The sequence below is a fragment of the Parasteatoda tepidariorum genome, chromosome X2 (genome assembly GCF_043381705.1).
Source record: "Parasteatoda tepidariorum isolate YZ-2023 chromosome X2, CAS_Ptep_4.0, whole genome shotgun sequence".
In the NCBI taxonomy this organism is placed as follows: domain Eukaryota; kingdom Metazoa; phylum Arthropoda; class Arachnida; order Araneae; family Theridiidae; genus Parasteatoda; species Parasteatoda tepidariorum.
Genome location: NC_092215.1, coordinates 27025918 through 27049405, shown reverse-complemented (window position 1 = coordinate 27049405; position 23488 = coordinate 27025918). Strand labels below are relative to the sequence as shown.

The following is a 23488-nucleotide window of genomic DNA, read 5'->3' as shown; positions in this document are numbered from 1 at the left end:
TAAAAAGTTTGAAAAGTATTGTATAAACAGAAGTTTGATTAGACAATACTTTATTTTTTGTTCTTGTTATTTTCACAAAAATATTAAACTGCTTTCCATGTCAATCACATTTATAAACTAGTAAAATTAGGAAAGAAATAATATTTTTTTCTTTCAATGTCAACTTTCTTTTAAAGTTTATGTCGCCCATGTAGAAGAAGTGAAATAAACTTTTCAATGAAGCAAGAGTAAATATTTAACTGTTTAAAAGTGTAATCTAATTTAAATAATAGTTTTAATGTTTTAGCAATAATAGAATAGTATTTTTTTATAAAGAATTTTATTCCAGCAAGATAATTAATTGTATTCTAGCCTTCTTGGAAGATATGAAATTAAATCTCCTTCAATGAAGCAAAATCAAATATTTAACTGTTTATAAGTGTAATCTAATTTAATTAGTAATATTAATAGTAATCAAGGTGATAGTAATAGTAATTTCAAGCAATAATATATTAGTATTTTTTTAAATAATATATTATTTTTAAATATTATTGTAATTTATTGTAAGTGAAAAATTGGAAAAAAAATAAATTTAATAAAATCCTTAAGAAATTAAAATAATAATGTTTGTTGTTCTAGAATATTTTTAATAAATGAATTGAGTGAAACCTAATTTTATAATTATATAAAAGAACTGTTGAAATATTGTAATTAAATTTTATCAATACTACTAAATCACCAAAAATCATAATAAACATACACAGTGTTACAAATCATATGTTAAATTCGCAATTTCAAAAAACATTTTAATTTTTAAAATCAAGTTATGCAAGAGAAGTATAAATACTCTAACAGGTTTTTAAATAATAGGATATATAGACATAAAAATTCTGTTAAAAATTGAAATTAATAATATGAAAGTAATTATTATTTTTTTTCTATAAATGTAGATGTCAGAAACTTCTCTCTGATACTCTATGAATTTAATTTGCTTAATTTTAAGTTTTTCTTAAGGAGCATTCTCATTGCCTATTTTTTGCATGCTTAAAAAATGCATCCAAATGAATTGATGAGTTTTTCTTGGCTGTATATTTTTCACCAATCAGGTCCTCATTCACATTAGAAAAAAATTGTAGCAACGTTAATGCTCCTTTATAATACTTAGTGCTAAACAGTTGTATTGGCCATTTTTGGTTTTCAGTTTCTTCTGGTATTTTGCAATTTTTTTTCAGTATCTTGAAAGAAATAGGACAAAATGCTAATTTTGAGTAATAATTACATGAATTTTTTTTTTTGGTTTTCTTTTTGTAGTAACTATTATATTCTATTTGTGAAAATAATGATGTATTTTTTTTTATGTGCTCTATGATTTAAAAAGTATATCACTTCTTTTAATTTTTTAAATTCAAATTATTTGTTTTAAAAAGTGTTAAATACATTGAAAACATATTTAGTATAATAAAAAGAATATAAAATAAATTGGTTACATGTAAATAATTACATGTACTTTATTTTGGTTTTCTTTTAATAAAAAGTATATTCATTCAATTTATCAGAATAATGAATTCAATTTTATATGTCAAATAGTTTTTTAATGTAAAACACTTTTTAAACATGTGAATTCAAGTCATTAGTTTTAATATGTTTAAATACTATAAAGAAAAGGGTGTTTTATGAAAACAGGCGTATTATGTTAAAAAGAACACTTAAAATTTGTTTAAAAATATTTTTAAAACATCGAAGTTGAATTTTTAGCTGTTTAAAAAACTGCTAGCTCTTGATTCTTTAGTAAGGCTGCAAAATATAACTATATAATCATTCAAAAGTAATAAATTGTTTATTTACTTTAATTGTAATTAAAATGTTTTGATATAAAAATTAAGTGAAACATCATTATGTGTTTCACAAGAATGGTAAATTAACGTGAAAGAATGTATAGTTGAATAGCAGTAATATTTTACAGTATGTACATTGAAAATTATTGTAATAGTACAGTACAGAACCCGTTATCCGGAAATTAGAAAACCGGAAAATCAAAAAACCGGAACGAAATTCAATACATTTTCCCGCCATTTTTTAAAAAAAAAAATTTTTTTTCCTCATAAGATTTCAGGATTTTTCTTTCTTTTTTGAAAGATGTTTACCTTACCATCATTTTGGAAATAATCATTAGTGTATTACTTCATTCTTCTTGTGTGATTCTTCCGCGGATTTCCGCTTTTTTTTCAGATTTTTCCATTTCTCCCGCTGATTTCCGCTGAAATTTTTTTTTTGCACAAGTTAAAATATTTTATGAGGAATTAAATTTTCCGTGAAGCGAAAGTATTTAAGTCCTCATTCCTCCCTCAAACATTGATTTTCGTATTTACCTGATTTAAAAGTTGAACGTTGTGATTCTTAATCAAGCGATTTAAATGTCCAACTACTCTCATCCCTGATAAATTCAATTTATTGAAATTTTAACAATTTAAAAATTTTTTTAAGGGAGAAAAATAATGTATAGCTGTTGTTTTGAATTGATTATGCTTATGTCAACAAAATAATCAGGGCTATATTGAAATGAGATATAAATGAAGCAAATATTTTTTTATTGTGCATTTAAAATGAAAATAAAATGATTTTTAATTATATTTATAACGATCCAAGTATTTTAAATTGTACTTTTTTTAGTACCGATTATACAATATGATTTTCATATGATAATGAGTTATAAATAAACTTAAAGATTGTTTAATTTAAATGACATGAAACTAGATTTACTGATCTTTGTAAAATATGTTTCATTGAATTGTGAAGTTATAAATTTTTTTTTTTTTTTAAAGTGAAATGCTTTTATCTTTTTCAGAAATGCTTCCATTTTTGATAGATTCTGCCACCAAATATCATTCATTATTCATAAAGAGAAAGTAATTACATATCCAGATGTTTCTGAAAAGGTTTTGGTTGCAGACAGGTAATTATTAATAATATTAATTTATATATTAAAGGTAATTATTTACTAAAAAATATTTCTGTTTGATATTGTGTGTATTTTTAACAATGTGTTGTTTTACTTTTTCTTTTTATTTCTAGTATTTAATTAGTTTTTAGATAATAAATGGTTATAGGGTTGAGTTAAAACTTTCCATGCCTATTTGAAAACATTGCTTAAGGGATTATAAAACTCTTGTCACCAAATCTTCAGTTACAATTGCTTACACCTATTGGTTATTGCTTGCCATTGTTAGCCTGACTTCAGACTTATAAAAACAGTCTCCTTGCACCAATAGCCTTAAAAATGCTCCAGATTTATATCATTTCTGTCTAGAATAGCTTTTAAGAAATGAAAAAAAAAATCTTTTGCCATTAAAAGCCAAACATAACTTGCCTGAATTTGGACCCAAATCTGCGAGCAGCTTTAGCTTGACAATACATTCCAAATAACAAGTTTGTAGAATTCAAAATGAAAAAATTGAATTATTGATCTTGTGACCAGGATGTAGTAGAGGGAATGGCATACCTCCATTGGTTTTTAAGCAAAACCATACTTAGTTAATTTTGCAGTGTTTTATTGGTTGTAAAATTTGTGAATGGTTAATATACAATTTCTTGTAAAATATTTACTATAATATTTTTTTCTGTAAAAGTAGGCATAAAAGTAAAATTCTATCATTGTTGCTGCTGCAGGCATATTTGAAAGAAAATACATAAGTCACCAACGGTTTACATCCTCATTCCTCCTTTCATTAAATATAAATAAGAAAAATCTTACTTTAAAGTGCTTACAATTTATAGAATTTTAAATCAAATACAGTTAGGAGCAAAGATTACAGAAAAAAAAAAGGGAGGGAGAAAATATAAAATAATTTGCTATTACAACTTTGTGAGGTTAATTTCCCTAAATCTGGCAGTTGTCTTAATGTAATATTGCCATGCTTAACAGTTATTGTTACGTATTATTTTATTGATAAACAAAAAAAAAAGCTTTTTTTCTTTCTTTAGTGACAGACAATAGTTTATCTTTATGTATTTTAAAAATAACAGAAATAGATTCTATTATTCTAAAGTGCTTCTAATATAAGTTTGTGGTTTCTTAGATATTATATATTATAACTGTAGGTGTTTTGCATTCTAAAGTTAACTGTGCTAATTTTTTTTTTTTTTTAAAAAAACAGGGTAAAATCTGCAATCAAAACTTCAGTAATGGAAGATTTAAAAGGTAAGAAGAAAATTAATATTTATAATATTCTTAATGATAAATTATCTTGTGGTATTTTTATAAGCAATTTAATACATTTTTTGAAAGCTGACTTTTTGTTTTTGACTTGTAAACTTAATATTTAATAAATCTTTTTAAAATATAAATGTTAGTTATAATAATACAATAGGAACACTTAATAAATTTTGAAAAATGAAAAGCTTAAGTTTGTTATACTTATATATACATATATATGTCTATACATATATATCTAAATCTATATCTATGCACAAAGTTCTCCCTCGGAATAAAATAGGGCAGGGTGCTTCCTCACAGAAAAGGGCACTTTGAATTTTGAAAGGGCACTCACTTAACATCGTAAAAATTTATCAAATTGTGTAATATTATGTGAAAACTGAATTTGATCCTCCACAATTTTTAAATTACACTTTTATACTATTTTATGTATATATTTCGAAAATCAATTTTCAACACATTATCAAAACAGGAGAAAAAAATTTTATTTATAAAAATAATTAAAGGCATGTTAAAAGACAATCTCTGAGCATAATTTTTTTAAAAAAAATTTTCAAAAAAAAAGTGAACTAAAAAGGAATGATTAATTGATAAACATCTTGGAAAGCTTTTTTCTATAATTTAAATTGAAAATTATGAAAAAATGAAAATTTAAAGGGGATTTTTTTATTTAAAAAAAGGTATTTGTTTCAATAATTAAAATTTAAAATCACTTAAAAAAATTCATTAATATATCCCTCCCTTGAAAAAAAGAGAAACTTATAAAAATTTAACCATTTGAGAATAATCTTAACAAAGTAAATATTTGTAATAGTAATCAGAATTAAACCTTTAAGCCGAGATACTTTTACCAGTGTGTAATTAATATTTAAACAGTGAGTTATTTATTTATTCTTTTTAAATGGAATATGAGTAAAAAGGCAGTATTTTTAAGTGATGGCAGCTTACTTTTACAAAAAGGGCACATTTACAGGGAACAAAGGGCAGATAGGGTCGGCCGCCCTTCTAAGCGTGCTTAGGGAGAACACTGATATATATATCCTTTAAAATTTTTGTTTCTCCTTATGTCTTATTAACATTTGTTAAAAAATTTTTTCATGATGTTTACCAACTTATTAAGCATTATAAATAAATTTTTTTACATCTTAAATTTATATAACATTTTGTTATATGAGTGTTGTATATACTTTCTATATAGCTGTTTATGGATAGTTTTCTAATTGATAATTAGTAATTCCTTCCATCAATAATAATTAATAATTCTTAATTTCTTCGTTATTACTTAAATTTTTTTTACATTTTAGGTCATGACAATAGTTCTGATATTATAGCTGCTCAAGTAACTCATAAGCAAAGAGCAGTTCATGTCCTTCATCAAATGAGATCATGCATTTCATCATTTTTACTCAAGTATGCTGAGTTTTATCTATTTTTATAATTATTATATAATATTAATTATAACTTAATTTTGAATATATTTTTCAAATTTTATCTTGTTTTATTGTGTTGAAGTAATTCATCTCTGATTAAATTTTTTTTTTTTTAGAATTGCTGCCTGGGTTATGTATAAATTGTTAGGAAAGATGCTTGATGGTATTGAAGTACGTAGAGATCAAGTTGAGACTCTCAAAAGAGTATCTGAGGTTTGTAACTTATTTTTATTTTATTTAAATTCATTGCATTGATTGACTATTATATCTAAAATATTTCTGTTTAAAAATATTTTTCAAACAGAAACACTTACTTAAATTTGAACTTATGCCAGATATTGAAAACAAAAGTAAATATATATTTACTTTTACTATATATATACTACTATATATATATATTTACTTTTGTTTTGGATATCTGGCATAAGTTCAAATTTAAGTAAGTTACATTCTACAATTTAATGAATTTTCAATAAATTATGATCCAATTGTTTTAGGAAAAAATTCCAATTATTTACTTACCACTTCATAGAAGTCATCTGGATTATATTCTTGTTACTTTCATCCTTTTCATGAATGATATGAGAGCCCCTTTAGTGGCAGCTGGAAATAATCTGATGATACCCTTTTTTGGGTAAGTAAGCTGTTCTAACTATTAAATCGCTATCATAATTAATTATCTTTGACTTGATTGTGTAAGCAAAATAAAGTGTCAATTGTTAATGATTTTTTGAAGAATAAAATAAGAAAAAGTTTATTCATTTTCAACTCATAATTTATTTCAGCTCACTTCTAAGAGGTCTTGGTGCTTTTTTCATAAAAAGGAAGTTAGATCCTCAAAATGGACAACGTGATTTTGTGTATCGAGCGATTCTTCATACAGTAAGTATACTAGAGTTTGAGAAAACAAAGTTGTTTATAAATATAATTTCCTTAAAGATAACTTTTATTTTATTTTAAGTTTAAAATAAATTTGTGGATTTATGTTTAAATTAAGGTTGTAGTTATCTTTTACCTATTTTTTAATGTATAAATAGTTTATTGATATTAAGTTGTTGTTTCCTCAATATAAAAGTAATTAAGTTTGAAATGAATAATATAAAAAAAATGTAGTACACTGTTATTTTGCTTATTGGAAGATTTAAACATAAATATTCGTATATAATAAAATTTAGGCAGTAATTTATATGAAAAAAGTTGCTTACAAATGATGCACTATTTTGCAATCAGCTTTAGTTGAGTTGCTGTATTTATTGCAATAAAACATAGTTAAGTTAACTGTTTCCATTCCTAGCATATCCTTTTTTTCTCTGCAAATATAGTGCTCCCTATTTCATTTGTCCATCTTGAAGCAAAAGTACAAATTATTAAATTAAGATTGTTCACTGTATGAAAGCAATGTTAATGGTATTTAAGCCTTAAAATTTAGTGGAATCTCTTTTTCATATAGTAACAAGTTTTATGTCCTTATAAATGTATGCATATGCAAGTTTGATTACAATATATAATTTTCCCTTTTTAGTATATGGAAGAGAGTTTGAAAGCTGGGCATAGCTTAGAATTTTTCATTGAAGGTGGTAGATCTCGAACTGGAAAAGCTGTTTTACCTAAGGCTGGGTTGCTCTCAATTGTAGTTGATACCCTGATGTCAGGTAGATATTCTTATTTAGATAAAATTTAGAAGATAGTGTGTTATAATTTTAATAATTAAAAGTTATGTGAAAATATTTTTCTCTTATTATTTTCTTTAAGTTCATAATCTAAAATGGTATCTCAATTTCAAATAATTGATTCTGATAGAAAATTACTTGTTTTTTGAAAACCTAGTAGTCTTTCAATCACTTTCAACTAAGGTCCGCATTAACAGTTAAAGGTGTAATAAATACAGACCTGCCANATTTTGTGTAAAAAGGTCCTATAATAACACTTTCTGTATAACACTATGTCGAGTAAAACACTAACTCAGAATTGTAAGGTCATGCAGATTACAATGTTGGCAGGTCTGTAAATAAGTATCTTGCAAATGTCCCTTAATTGATAATAATTTTATTTTTTAAAGCAGTGTTTTTAATTCACACTATTTTAAAATATGTTATAAACTTTGTTGTTTTCTTCATTAACTCTATTTATGGAGACCTTTAACCCTTCACAATTCAGTTTTGCTAATTTACCAAATTTCATTAAATTGGAAATAAGAAAAGATAACCCACTTGTTGTGGAATTTGACCAGCAAAAGATCTTTTTTCCTCATAAATAAAATTTCTTGTTGCCGTACAAACTATGCTTTTTATTGAATTCTTAACGTAGTATATTTGGAAAACTGCATTTGTATATACAAGATAGGACTTTTTATTTTCCTTCTAATTTAAGAATATATATAAATAATTTTGTCCATAGATAAATATTTCATGCAGGCGTAAATATCTTTGTGTAAAAAATTAAGTAAATATTACTTGCTATACAACATAAAACATTTATTATATTTATCTTTTGAGCAGTTGGTAAGTTTATTTTGTTTTGGTTTTTTAGTTATTTGCTAGTTGTTACATATGATCAAAATTCAATATTAAAATGGAATAAAAATTAAGGTTTACATAAATTTTATTAAATTTCCCTCATAATTATCTGAAATTTAAATTACTAGATTATATACCATTAATAGATTTCTTTTAGTGCAGATATCTAGACAGTATAGATAACCATTAAAAGATATTTTTAACTAGTTTTAGAGTAAAACCTTTACTCTTTGGTTGATACTGCTTGTAGCATAAAAGCTGTGAAAATTAAAATCGGCATGATTCTGATTAAGTATTGTGAGATTTTAAGAATCGGCTGTGACACTTTTGTTGTGAATGTTACCGATTTCTTCAAGCATTTCTTCATCTTGTTAAAGCTACTTGAATTTGTTAATATTTTCTTAAGTTAAAATATTTTTATGCGTGCCTGAAACATGATAGACTTTCACATTGAAATTGAAATATGTAATAAAATTAAAATGCGGAAAAAATATTTTTTATATATTGAGTAAGGAACAGAAGGAACTTGTTATTATGGTTTTCCTCATTTTTGGAACTTAAATTAACCTCGATCGGTCGTTTCTAAGGGGACTATTCATTGCATATAATAGATACGGGAAAACAACAAATGTGAGTCGACAAAAAAATTTCAAATCATGGCTTGATAACACATGAAAAATAGTAAAGAAATATTGGACTTGAAAATTAATAAATTTACAATAATTTAATTAAAAATATTGTGTACTTAATGAAAACTTGTTTACAGTAAAGGATGCTGGAACAATGGATTGAGGTATGATTGTAATAATAAGAGTTTAAACCTTGAGAATACTTAGGCCCATAAAATAATTTTTAGCCTTTGTGAAAAAGCAAGCATTTATACACAGTCAACTCATATATGATTTACATGCAATATGTCATGCAGTGATAGGATGTATGGCATTGTACAACTGTCTTGTAAGCCTTTGCAGATTCTTTCTTTTCTCACACTGTCTTGCTTTTGATGTAGTTAAACTTATACTAACTATGCTGTTTTCAATCTTGAAAATCTTGTTCTTATGCAACTTTATTATATTCTGTCTATAGGAACTATTTTTGCTTTAGGTAATCTTAAGCTTTTATGGGAAAATTTCTTATACAGAGGGTATAGTTAAAGGAATACTAGTTTCAACCCAGTTTCTAATAATTTATTCATATCAGCTGTAATTGAACAATATAAAGTACTTAATTAATTATTCCACTTTTTTATTTTCCTATTTTTTATTACTATAGTATTATGTTTCTGAGGGGAAAAAAATCTTCTTAATTTTACTAGTGATCCATTAAAAGTTGTAGAATTGTTTTTCACTGTAGTAAATTTATTCTTAGGAGGAATCAAAGATGCATATGTTGTACCCATTGCCATGAGTTACGAAAAATTGCTAGATGGAAACTTCATATCAGAACAGTTGGTATGTATATTCTATGTCTTATGAAATATAAAATATTGCTAATGATAAATATTATGTAAGAAATATTGTGTTACCTGTGTAAAATGATGAGTTAAAATTAAATTATATATAGAATTACTGGCATTATGAAATTAATCATCAAATTGATGTTTTGAATGAAATGTACATCTGTAACAATGGGAATTTACTAGTTACTGAATATTGCTGTTTGAATTATTTTTCTTGCAATTTATTAGTTTCCCTCCTTAGATTGGTTTCCATGCTTGGAATAATTAAGCTTATTGAAACAAAAATTTATCGTATTATGTTGTGACTAACTGTTATTATTCTGTGATATTTTGTCATAATAACACCTCAAAACTAGTTAAATTGGGCAATAGTTGAAATGAGCATTTAATTTTTTTAATGTAATAAACATTTCTTCCAGCTCCAATATTACTTTGACAGTAGTACTTTAGTACTTTTTGATAGTAAAAATTTAATTAAATGCTGTTTAATTAATAATGTTACTTCAATTATTTCCTAATTATAAATTTTTAGGGAAGGCCAAAACAAATGGAAAGCTTTACAACTGCAATAAAAGGTATTTGGAGAATATTACATTCTAATTTTGGGACAGTTAGAGTAGATTTTTGCAAGCCATTTTCCCTTAAGGTATGTATGATTCTTTATTTATTTATTTTGTAAATAGCTAATTTTATGTTGTTGTGAAATTAAGATTTGTTATGTAATTTGTTGATCTGTAATGTAATTTTTTGTATTCTCTGAAATTTTAATTTAAGCTTTAATCATATTTAAAACATAAAATATATTTTAGTACTAGAAGTAATTCCTTCATAATTTAATCAGAAGAATTCCTCAAGAGCTTATGATATGAATTTTTTATTTTTGTTTCAAGAAAAGCTAAAATTTTATTATTTGAATATATTTAATAAATTCTAAATTAAATTTTGCTTCTGAAAGATGTCTAAATCGCAAATAATCGTGATTTAATTTGTACTTTTTCATTTAAAGTTATTGTGTAAACCTTTCATTTAATCTATTGTTAATTAAATTGGTATAATCAGAAAAAATCTGCGCTATTGTTAACTTTTTAAAAATAGTTTTCACATATAATGTAAAAATGTATTTGAAAGTAGGTTTTTGATTTAGTATCTAAATACATTCTTGTTTGTATGTATAAGTGCCTCTTACTTAAATTTACATATACAGGGTGCAGCAAAAAAAAGGACAAAGTTATTGCATCATTGAATACAAGTTAACTAATTTCTTTTTAATTTGTGTGTTCATTTCTTTCTGTCACCCACTTTAATTATAAAATATTTTATTATATATTGTTAAGCTATAATTTTTTTTTCATTCAAAAGAAATGCTATTTTAAAAGTTTTTAAGTAAAGACAGTGTGAAATTATTCGTTTACTCTGTACAGTAATCTCTTAATCTTCAATCTCTTTAGGAACTGCTTATACATTTGCATTAATATTTGAGCTCAATGTGTACTTGATTTAAATGATGAAATATTTTATAGGAATTTTTGTGTGCTGCTGAGTTTTCTTACAATTCTCCTGCAACTGCATTGCAACCATCATTAGGGCATCAGAATCAGCACTTTTTTAACCACAATATGAAATCCAGACGAAGATCAGAATATGGAACAGAGATTGTGTCGGAAGATCATAGGCAGTTAATTAAGGATCTTGCAGATTACATTGTTTATGGTAAGAGCTATGATGTCGTTTTTTTGGGATTATAATATCTTATAATGATAAAAATGGTGATACGAGTGCTACATTAGTTATAGGCTTTCTTTGAAATCTCTCTAAGCATCTTTAATATGTTTTAAAAAATTGGATATTTTCTAATTTTTCGGGGCGGCTTTTAATGTGTCTGATGAGTGTTATAACGATTTAGTGATACTCAAACTCATTTCTGAATTATATTCAAAAATAAAGTTAAACTTTAAGGGTTTTCCTTTACAATTTAAAATTTTATATGGGTATTTTTCAAAACAACTTTTTTTCAATTAATTGTAGCTGAATTTAAAATGATTTCAGAATAAAACTAAATTGTCTTCAGACAATTTACATGTCACTAATGAAGAGGAATGTGACAGGTAGTTTGTGCAATGAAAGAATTTTTTTATTGCATTAAGCGCTTTGATTATCATGAAAATTAGTGCATACTCTAATTCAGGGCTGTTTGGATAGTTTTAGGTACTATTTTGATATTTATATTAGGTCCAACTGAATACTTGTACTTAACTGAATTAAAGAAAAGAGCATTTTTAGTGAGCATCAAGATATTTTTGATCTAAATTTTTCTTAAACTTTTTTTGTTGAAGTGTAAGATTTTCTGTTTATTAATGATTTTATAAGATACAGCTGGATTCAGCATGCTTTGCAACTTTACAATGACCTTACTTGTTCTGTGTGATTGATCTGAAATGATTGCTCACATGGTGGTTTATCATTATGACTAAATTCTCTAAGATCTTTCAAGTTTTGTCCTACATATTTTAGTCATATGCTGTATTTTAGTGAAAACATGTAATTAGAACAGTACCGGTCTTATTTCACAAAAACTCAAACTTGATTAACAGGTTTAAAAAAATATATAATTCACTTGAAATATTTATCTGTATATATATTTATCTATATATATTTATTAACTTTAAAAAATAGTACCTGCATGTGATGGTATGCAGGAGTTAATTTTTAGTAAATTAAAAAGTGGGAAAATATTTTCAGAAAAGGCCATATGTAATTCAAACTGACATTAATTGAAACTAAAACTTATAACAAATTTGTGTGGAACCTTTCACTTTAATAGTTGTATATATCACTTTTTTGTTTTCAGTGTAATTTTTTGTTTTCTTCTGAAAATAGTTTTTATTTTTTGTAATCTTCCATTCCTTTTTTTCATTATTAGATGCTTCAAATGCTTATTCTCTGATGTCTACAAATCTTTTGGCTTTCTTGTTGTTGACTAAACATAGGAAGGTAGGTTATTTTTATCCAATCGCATGACATATTTAGTAGTTAGAGTAATTTCTTATTAACTGCAAAAAATGTTCTCGATATTTCTTTTCGAATATTATCAACTGTTTTTTCAATCTTCTCTATTGTTTGTTATTGCAGGGTACTACCTTTGATCACCTAGTAAACAGCATGAGCTGGTTGCGAGAGGAAATCTCGAAAAGGAATAAAACTCTCAATTGGCACGGAGACTCTGATGAGCTTGTTGTAAGAGCTTCTAGATTATTAGGTAGCAACCTTGTACATGTAGAAACTGTCCAAATGGAATGGTCTTTAGATCAAACAAATAATAACAATAATATGAAATTATATTATTACAAGCCATCTGTAAACCTGCCAGAAGTCTTAGAACTTCAGTACTATGCCAATTCTGTTCTGCCAGTCTTTCTAATAGAAAGCATTATTAGTAAGTTTTGTGATTTTATTATGTTATTTATAGTATCACTAAAAACTTTTACTATTCATTCAAGAATTTCTTTTTATATAATGTTTTTAAAAATCTTTAATTCTAGTCAATGCTGTCTATTCATTTGTTTCTGATGACACTATAAATAGAAATGAAGAAAATAACACTTATGTACAAAGGAGTAACATTCTGAAACAGTCTTTAGAATTGTGTAGCATAATGCAGTATGAGTTTATATTTTCCCCTGTAAGTTAGTTACCACCATTTTTCGAGTAACTTGTAAAAGTTAGAATGTAGTTTGATATCATTTCTCTTTTTTTAGCCTGGAACAAGTGTTTGTTCTGTTTTGAATGCAGCAATTGATGATCTGTTAGAAAACTCCTTATTGCAATTAAAAGATGTAAGCACACTTTTAAGCATTACATTGAGTGTATTCATATATAGTGCTCGATTTGAAATAGGTCCCTCATCACTTAACTCTAATGTAGTTATAGTACTCTAATGTATCAATGAAGTTTATGGTTTGTAACATCCAACAAGATAAAGATGGCGTTATCACATAAAATTTTTTATCATATATTTCTAGAAAAAGTAAATGTCAACTTATATGTAGAACACTATTAAATTTCTAGTTTTAAAGCTTTCTGAATTATATCTCTTTACGAATCAAGTCCCTTTCTTTTCCATTAATATCTCCCAGGTTAGGATTAGACTTCCATTTTTTAAATAAAGTATTATCATTAATTTAAATAAAAAATTTTATTGCAGGGCTTGTTACATCTATTCATTTTTTAAAAAAATAACATTTAAGGCTAGATTTCTTAATAAATTTTTTTTCTTGCTACCTGTAGCTAATTGTTTTTAGTTATTTTAAATGCTTAAGTGTTAGGGCTTGATTTTATCTAATAGAATTGTGAAATTCAAATTTGGATTTCCTTTTTCATGATTAACTTTTTCTGTTTTTATTATTTGCAGTTAAAAATGAACTATCAGGAATGTACGAAGAGATCTATTCTTTTATTGTTTTTATTTTTTGGGAAAAAGGAAGCTCATTAACAAAAACAACCTTAAAAACCAAATGTTATCAAAATCTTATTAAAGTTAAAAAATATGAAAGATAAAAAGGCTACAATATATTACTCTGACATTAAATTCTGTATTTAATCAAACCTACTCAATATTTATTATTCTATTCCTGATGGTATTTTTTTCCTTATAACATTCATTTATTCCTGTTATCGTTTTATTTTTCTGTAGTTGTATCAATGAGTATATGCTAAGAAGTTTCTTTCAAAGCAGTTTTAAATAGGCATATCAACACCTAAAACACACTACACATTAAAGTGTTTTCATTTATTTTTGTTTTAAAGCTCATCCTTTTCCTAAGTCATTCTTTTTAGCTTATGAATTTTTTTTTCCTGTGCTTAAGGTTAAATTCTTTTCCTACTATTTCTTTTGCAAAGTAATTCATTACTTTCGCATTGTTTTTAATTTATTTTGACAGCTTAGGGTATATAGTTTTATTGTTATAGAAGTTTTAAAATGAGAGTACAACTATGTCCAGTTTACTTTGCATATAAATGCTTTATTTGAAACACCAGGCAATTTCTATATGTTATAAAAAATATAGTGTTCAATATTAATTTTGTCTTCACCACAATAATTAAATAGCTTAAATTAATTTATTGCTTAAAATATTTTCTTGTTTGAATAATGTTGTTACTGTGAATAGAAATTTAGAGCTATAAAATTATTAAAGCTGTCTTTGTAAAGATCTCTGATGCTGGGCAGATATCTATGGGTACACCATTGACAGGCGGGATAAAGAAGCAAAATTAATGTTATGGTAGAAAGTCTTAATGTCATAACACTTCTTTTTTTGAATTTAGCTTGCAATTTTCTTCTTCAGATATATGAAATGTAAAGTTAAAGCATACTAGTAAAATTTATTAAATGATTTATTAGCTTTGCTCCTTCATTTTTTTAAATTTTTTATTATTATTATTTTAAAAATAAGAGTGGCTAATTGTCTTTATTTTTAATCAGTTTTTTGGCAAATTAATGATGCATATCTTAATTAAGTGTCAGACAAAATTCTGCCGACACAACTTATTAAAGTTAAAGTGGTAGCTGAAACATTCTAACAGAAAGTGGTAACAAATTTATCATTGAATTATAAATCTGCTATTGTTTCTTTCTTTCAAATTTTTCTTTTTTGTGACTCATTGTTTTCTAACAGTCCTTTAAAATTAGCATTTTAGATTAATGTGCTAGTTAAATCCTTGATCATTCTGGATCAATTAGTAAATTGCGGTAACTGAGTTACTTCTTACGAAGTTGAAACTTTGTTATGAATCTTATTTTAATTTTATAACTTTTTCAATTTTGCTTTAATTTATAAATAGTTATAGGTGAATATTGAAACTTTTGTAGTAATTACAATTGTTGGAACATAGACATTTTTCATCAAGCATTTACTTATGACAAAATATTTACTTTTTTGTTTTATCTGTTATGATCCCGTACTAAATATTGAATTTTTAAATCCAATTACTGTTACAGAACTCCAATATATGATGTTGCTCTTTTAAGTGCATTCTAATAAAATATTTTTTTTTATATCTATAGAAGTCTGTCATTGGTAACACTACTGATGCACTTCCTGATCTTATTGTTGATGACTTTTTCATTCATGGTGATAGACATGAGTTAAAACAGGAAATTACGGTAGGTGAAGTACATTTTTTAGTAATAAAAGTTTTTAGGAGAGATTTATTGAAAGAATATCATTAGATACCATAAAATAGGGTTTCTTTGTGAGAGGTGGAGTTACTTTAGAAAACTCACATTTTCTGGATTTAAGGGGCTTTTAGAGAAAACTGAATTAAAGATAATTGTTGCAGAATATTTTATCTATCTCAGGGGCAATATTAGGTTGTGAAATTGCTGAAATTTCTATGATACTTTATAAGGGTTGATCTACAAAACTTGTGTTTCTTTTGCTTCCTGTGATGAACTTTGTCAGATTTTATCTGAAGTACACATTTACACTGTTATTATCAATAAACTAAGTAAGCATTCAGATTTCTGGTATAATGAGCATATTTTATTTTTAAGTTTATTTTATATGTCATGAAAACTAATAATATTGCACATTGGGTTGTAACCAAGAATATTGCATGGCCAAGAATGGTATAGTTTGTTCACCAGGAGTTGCAACTTGGCTCCACTTCCTCGGATGCTGAGTTCATTTCAGCCTGGGAGTAATAGGAGAAATATCTCCACGCTTGAAATTGAGACCACCCTTGATGCGTACCATATGTAAACAGTGAATTCTATTTAACTTTCATTACTCTAGCTAATTAAATATATTTTAAATTTAAAAACTGCTGTTTTGCCTGTAAAATGTCTCAAAAAGGAAAAATTATTCACTTAAAAGAGAAATATCATCAAATTTATGAAATATCTAAGGTTAAAAAATGGCACATAAAGATTGTGGAATGAATATTTTTATCATACTATTGCCAAATAGCAACCATGTTCAGGATTGTTCACATCGTTCTCCCAAAAGTAGCGGAATATTATTCTTCGGATATCACGCGATGTAGGTGGAGCCAAGTACCAACTCCTGGTGAGCGAACTTTAGTTGTCATGACTGTGTAGGAAAACTGATATGGACAATGTTTTTTCTGATGTCAGAATACCAGTAGAAGTGGTAAAGAGATCAGTGCACTGAAATAGTCTGAGCCATGGGCGGATCGTGAATTTGTGGGGCCCTGGGCTGAAACTACTTTGGGGCCCTAATAGCCATTTTGTCAAAAAACTGTTTTCTATAGTGATGTAGATAAGTATATAGAAAAAAATAGGACAATAAAATAATTTTATTTATTTTTTTATTTACTTATTTTTATTTGTCTATACAAACAGCAACTGTACAACATTATTGCAAAAGAAATTGACAGGTTATGTGTAGTTATGTTATATAAATTATAAAGCAACCTTTCTGCATTTTTGTGCTGCAAATTCCTTTATTTGCTCATCACATTGTAAGTCCTTCGTTAAATCACAATTTATGGAAAGAACTGATAAATGATTTAGTCGATGGTTCGACATTGTTGTCCTATATTTGTTTTCTATATATGACATCCTGGAGAAAGAGCGCTCAGCTTCACAGCTAGTGATTGGCAAAGTTAAAAAAATCCTTAAGATAGTGTAGCAATTTGGGAAAACATCAACAAATTTCTTTTCATAAATTAGCATAAAAATTTCACTGCAAGAGGTGTAAGACTCTGGCTTAGACTGAAGTAAATAAGATTTTAACTGAATGCACTCATTCACTAAATGCTCGTCTACGTCATCTGGATAATAATCAACAATATTACGTACACTTTCCAGATCTATGTTTTCCATATTTTTGTCTTGCAAATCCATTAAAAATTTGAATTTCTTGCTATACATCTCATAGACTTGGCTCCTTTTATTTAAATCCATAATCAGCTTATCCAACGCAACGTTTAGCGTGTCTCTTTTAAATTTTTCTGCGCCGTATACTGAGAATTTATCTGTAGACTTATCTGAAAATTTTGGAGTAATGCGTCTCTTGTTTATGTCATTGTAGTCTATTCCCACACTAGTACTTAATTTTTTAGCTTTCTCTTCGTATTCCTTTAGCTTCTGATCTGATTGGTGCCTTATGTTGTTCACGAAGTCTTTTAATGATACAATTAACTTGTTGCCTTCACGAATAACTTGTTGCCTTCACGTGTCAACCACACTAACATTGATTTCTTATGTTCATTAGAATTTTCATGATTTTCTAAACAAGTTCCTATGTGTTTCCAATCAGAAAATCCGGTTGTGTATTGAGAAGAAATTTTAGAAAAAAGTTTGCAAGTCAAACAAAAAACAGTACCAACCCTGATTGAATAACATAACCAAGATCTTTCCAATGATTGACCATTTTTCATTTTCTTAATGAAATACCTATTTGAAAATGTTCTGTTTTGTTCTTTGCATTTCTATATTGAAGCTGAATATATATTTTTCGGATCTTTATTTTGAAAGTCAGTCATTTCATGTGAGAGTATGTCATTAATAAAATCATTATTTAGCAATTCTGACCACAAGCCCACGTCAACATATTTCTCAAACTTAATATTCTCTAAATTTCTTTCCGCCTCGGTATTACCGTCCTCTTGCTGAACACCAATATAGTTTTCAGTGGGATCAGGGGGTTTCTGGTAGTCAAGACAGTTATTAGTAAACTAAACAAGTTTGTCACTTTGACGACGAGAACAGAAGTGTGGGAAAAAAACAAAATTGCATCGGGCGTTAAGCGGCGCTGCGGGAAGTCCCCCATAATAGACGCGAAAAAATACACTGACCAAAAACAAGCGACGGGTAATTCCCTGTTCCGTTCGATAGACGCGCACATGCATGGGTTGATTGATCTCAGGGTTGCCTACCTTATAATATATATTTTTTTTAATATTAGATATTTTTTTTAATTCAAAATATCACATATTGTTTCCAGTGGGGACTGGGGCCCTTTATATCCACGGGGCCCTGGGCTGCAGCCCAAAAAGCCCTTAAGTAGATCCGCCCCTGGTCTGAGCTGATGATGAAACAACAAGAATTAATAATATTTTGCTTTGTACTGTGTTGTTCACTATTTTTACAAACTACTTAAAGAGGATGCTTGCATATATCAATGAGTTTGAAGATGTACCTATTTTTGTTAAATCCAAAGAGAGATAATATATTGGACATAGTGCAACCATTAATTTTGTCTGGTACGTAAGAAATGAAATGACAAAAAATTCCCCTTTTCAGCAAAATTTCTAATAATTCGTTTGATACTGATTTTAAAATTTAATTATAAAAAATAGCAATATAAATTATAATTATTGAATCTATAATACTAATAAAATTAATTACGATATTCAGTCTGAAGTAATCAGGTTTTTTTCCCAATTGTTTTGTGACCACCCTGATGATGATAATGATAAATATCCCTCTGATCTGAATTAGATCAGATTCATGAGTTCTTTCACCTTAAAATATTTCCATGACATACAAAGGTCTCTTCAGAAGAGCCTTGCATACTGAGTTAACACAGTTAATCAGATGTTGCAAAATGGCTTTTGCTTTACTGCTTTTGGTGCAAACTGCAAATTTTTTAGCACCATGGGAACATCTGAGGGTTTTTAAATGTTCAGTAGACAGTTTAGTTAAAGCAGTTTAATCTCTCCTGTCACTTTTGTCGTATTGAAGCACCAGGACTCTTACTAAGATATCATGGATGTGGTGATGGTTGTTTACTAGTGGTATTTATAGAAGCCTTACTTCTTGAGTATAGCTCAAGGTACGTCAGAGGTTCAATACTAACCTGAATCATAGAAGCGCCATCATTCCCTAGGTCATCAGCAAGATCATATTTTAAATTCGCGTAGGACGAAATCCATTGTAGATGAAGCATAAAAGAACCAGACAAGATCTTGAATTTCTCTATAATTCTAATTCACTTTTGGTCCCTAATAAATCTTCAATTTTATGGATATTGAATTGCATTTAGACTATCTGATAGAATCCAGATTTTTTCAGTCAAATGTTGCTCATAAACACAATCTAGTGCCATGTCCATAGCAATCAATTCAGTGTAGAAAACAGAGCAGTGATCAGTATTCATGTGTTTAAGAAATATCTCCACTTCAGGGTGAACTATTTGCAATAGTTGATAAACCTGTTCAGACTGAATATCATAATCAATGATAATAAACCTGTTTTTCTCCATGGTTTTGAATGGAAAAGTAGAGCTGCATAGATGACAACTGTAAACACTTAAACAATATGCTTAGAGATCAAACACTAAAATATACTGTTTTCTGATTAGCTTGTGTAGAAAGTTTAGCTTCATTATTTTGTTGTTGCAAAAGGTTCAGGAGATACATACATTTAGGTTTTGATTGCTTAAAATGTATGACAAAAATATTAATAAAAAAGCTACTAGGTAAAGAGCTGAAAATTCACTTAGCAATCATTCTCAATCCTATTGTAGTCAAGGAAATTCTTAAAGCACCTAAATGGAATGTGTTGTCAATTCTGCTATATTTCTAGATGTTTTTCCTATAGGCTGTAATTTGTTACATTCATTCAGAGTAGCTTTTCTGGAAAGCAAATCTTATCTTTTAATGTTTGTAATATTTGGTTGCATTAAATCTACGAGACATTTTACTTCCGATATAGACTACTTTGACTACTTCCGATATAGACTACTTTGACAGGCCAATTGTTTCAATTTTGTTTTTTAAAAAGTAATTGAACTAAAAAAAATGAAAAGTAAAATTTTTTTTAATTTTTAACATTAAATATTATATTTAAATTTTTATTTAATATTGCATTTAATTTGATTTTTAGTTTAGTACAGATCATGAAAACCTCAGCAATGTTCATTTTCTACGCTGCATTTTATCCCCATTCATTGAATCTTACTTCATAGTGGCCTCATCACTGCCCAAACTTGTTGATTCTGAATTAGAAGGTACTAATTGTTTCTATTAAGTTTATTAATTACTATTGTTTCTTTGTTCTTTATCTAATTATTTAAATACTTTTGTAGAGACATCATTACTTCAAGAAATCAAGAGCTTAGGTTCCAAACAAATTCACATTGGACAAATTTGTCATGGTAAGTTTAAATTTCTCTTAATTTATTATTGAATGCTTATAATTTAGAACCATTAATTTTTATAACTAGTTGAAAATAAGATAACTGCTGTTAAATATTATCTAATATATGAATTCAAAATTTATTTTTGAAATCAATTTCATAAAAAGATTAGAAAATTGTTTAAGGAGATGTTATTACGATAGCATTACCAGGTAGGTTATGACATGAATCAGATCTGGACAATTCCATGGTAACTAACATTTAATTTTGCCGACCAGCTGGCCGAGTGGTTAGCGTGTGTTTGACTGCAGAGCCATTGGCCGTGGGTTCGAATCCTGCTCAGGGCATGGATGTCTCTTTCTCTCTGTGTTCTATGTCCTTTCCTCTTTGTGTGAATGTGACCTGCCCTATAAACGGGTTTGTAGTTGTGTGACGTGGGCGACGCTGCTCCACGGCCGTGGTTTCGCTACAGGTTCCCACTGAGTAACCAGAAGAAAGTAGCAGTTCTGGCATTTCTGTCGCCAATGGGACAAACCCCAAATGCCCGCCATTAAAAAAAAAAAACATTTCACTTTGATAGGTTTTCTTAGTTGTAAACTTTTTTCTTAATTGATATATATTTAATAATTTTTAAAAAAAAATAATTATGTGGGATGTTTATTCTATAGCCTAATATTATGTGTATACGAAAAAGGAGATAATTATAAGTGTTCTATTTAGAATAAAAATATAAAATGTGACTGATGTTACATAGAAAGGACACGAAGTAAAACATATTTTTACTTTGAAATTTTTCTTCTTCTTTAAGCAATAATTGGTTTATATTTTAAAATTAATTTTAGAAAACTTCAAGTTAGCATGGAACATTGAAAGTACACATAAAATGATCTATAGGAAGTGTCAAATAGATAAAAAGCTAATGATTGATGCTGCAGTTTTTATGTGACTGACGTTACTTATCAAACTATATTAAAATTTTAATAAACTTTTTTTTATTTTTAGAAAATACTTAAAATTTAAAATTTTTGATTTTATATCTAAAATAGTTACCAAAAACTAAGAAATTAGTAAACTGAGGGATGCTATTAAATCTTTATTTTTTTTGCTATGTTGTCCTTTGTATCATGGAACTGCCCATTTATGTGCAATCTTAAGTAATTAAAAAAAAAAAAAAATTGTGTAGCACAAAGCTCTTGTTTTAATCATATCTATTGTTGTTTTAAATTTTTATCCTTAAAAAATGCATCTATGCTAATCACTCTCAAAATACTCAAAAAAGCAAATTACAAAATGCTTTTTGAGAGTGTTTAAATGGAACAAATTTGTATTACATTAAATATATCATGTTTATAACTATGCTTAAGTTTCTCTAATGAGGCTATATGTTTCCAGAAGTCAGTGGGGGTGTTGATTTCCGTCTGAATTCAATTCCCATTTCACAAAATGTATGAACTATTTCAATCTGAAAAATTTTATGTAATGAAAGTCTGCTTTTTTTTCCACTTTAGTCAAAAAATTATGTAGCCATACTGTTATATAGTTATAGTATTTTGCTACTTAGTCATATTTGTAGAAAAAATTCCATGTAGCACAGTTTCATCGCTAAAAAGAAAACAAATTATCTATCTTTGCCCAGAGTTGAGTTTGGAGTTAAATTTAAATTCTTTTTGTTTTTTCCTAGATTATTTTTATTATCTCATTATTTTGTGGACATAAAATAATGTGTGTCATTGCTATCAAAATTTCTTACACATTTTTCTAAAAATATACTCTTCAGTACTTTTACTGAATTAAATAAATCTGTTCAGTAAATATTTTTTAAATTGAATTGATTGCAATCAACTATAACTTGTCTAAATCAATGAATTAATTTTATATCGCTAATTGCTTTTTAAAAGCCTTAAAACTAGATGAAATGTAAATGCGTTATTTTTTTAAATTAATGACTTATGAACTTTTTTCTACCTTCTTATATTTCAGTCACATATCTATTATACTTATAAAACATATTTTGCTTTCATTTCAGATGAATGCTTAGGTTTGGACACATTGAGAAATGCCCTGAAATTGTTTGAAAGTTGGAAAGTTATTGATGTTAGATCACATGGTTCACAAAAACTCTATTCACTTCATCGATATTATAATGACACACACAGAATTGATGATATTATTGTGAGGATAAGGAAATTTATGCATTAAAAGTAGGCAATTCTTGAAGAAAAGCATCAAAGAAATGAATTATTGATGCCAAATTTTTTTATTGAACTTTTCAATTTTTGCCATTTTGTAACTCACAAGATGAACAATTGTGGTTTTTGATACTTATTGTATTGAATGAATATATTTTGTGAAGAGGCTTGTAAATCAATATTTTTTGAAATGTGTTTAAAACTAAATTTACCCGTTTTTTAACTGACTGTAACATTTGAGTGTGTGTGTATGTGTAATGTATGAAGTGCCATTTTCTTGCATCAAGAAAATGTATAAAATCTATTTTCTGGGTGTAAGTTCCAACATCTTTGTTATGTCATATTTATTGTTAATAAATACTTTTAAATGCGTTTTTTACGTTTTGATGTGCTTAGTTCTCATAAAATGACTTTCTTATAAAATTTAGATTTCCTTGCATTTTTTTCTGCTGTTTCAGTAAAATCATAAAATGTTTTCTTTCTTGCACTTGATTTTCAATCACAAGAAATCGGCGATATATTATAGGTGAAAGATTAAGTAAAAAGAAAAAAATATGCAACAGTTGAGCTGCCAACTTATATATGCATTTTTGTCGGATT

At 27.1% G+C, this 23488-nt stretch overlaps 1 protein-coding gene across 9 annotated transcripts in view; it reads left to right on the top strand.

Annotated features, from left to right (window-relative positions):
* Positions 1-23262, top strand: part of LOC107455119 (glycerol-3-phosphate acyltransferase 1, mitochondrial) — a 108868-nt gene extending 85606 nt beyond the window's left edge. For all 9 annotated transcript variants that reach the window (XM_071188268.1, XM_016072571.3, XM_071188270.1 and 6 more), the window contains 18 exons: positions 2825-2932; positions 4134-4177; positions 5497-5602; positions 5739-5835; positions 6120-6256; positions 6408-6504; positions 7145-7274; positions 9507-9589; positions 10130-10243; positions 11118-11307; positions 12518-12588; positions 12727-13030; positions 13137-13276; positions 13353-13430; positions 15659-15757; positions 20447-20570; positions 20649-20717; positions 22726-23262. In XM_071188268.1, the coding sequence (XP_071044369.1) occupies positions 2825-2932; positions 4134-4177; positions 5497-5602; positions 5739-5835; positions 6120-6256; positions 6408-6504; positions 7145-7274; positions 9507-9589; positions 10130-10243; positions 11118-11307; positions 12518-12588; positions 12727-13030; positions 13137-13276; positions 13353-13430; positions 15659-15757; positions 20447-20570; positions 20649-20717; positions 22726-22898 (2164 nt within the window). In that variant the 3' untranslated portion in view covers positions 22899-23262. The remainder of the gene's footprint in view (positions 1-2824; positions 2933-4133; positions 4178-5496; positions 5603-5738; positions 5836-6119; positions 6257-6407; positions 6505-7144; positions 7275-9506; positions 9590-10129; positions 10244-11117; positions 11308-12517; positions 12589-12726; positions 13031-13136; positions 13277-13352; positions 13431-15658; positions 15758-20446; positions 20571-20648; positions 20718-22725) is intronic.
* Positions 23263-23488: the final 226 nt, after the last annotated feature.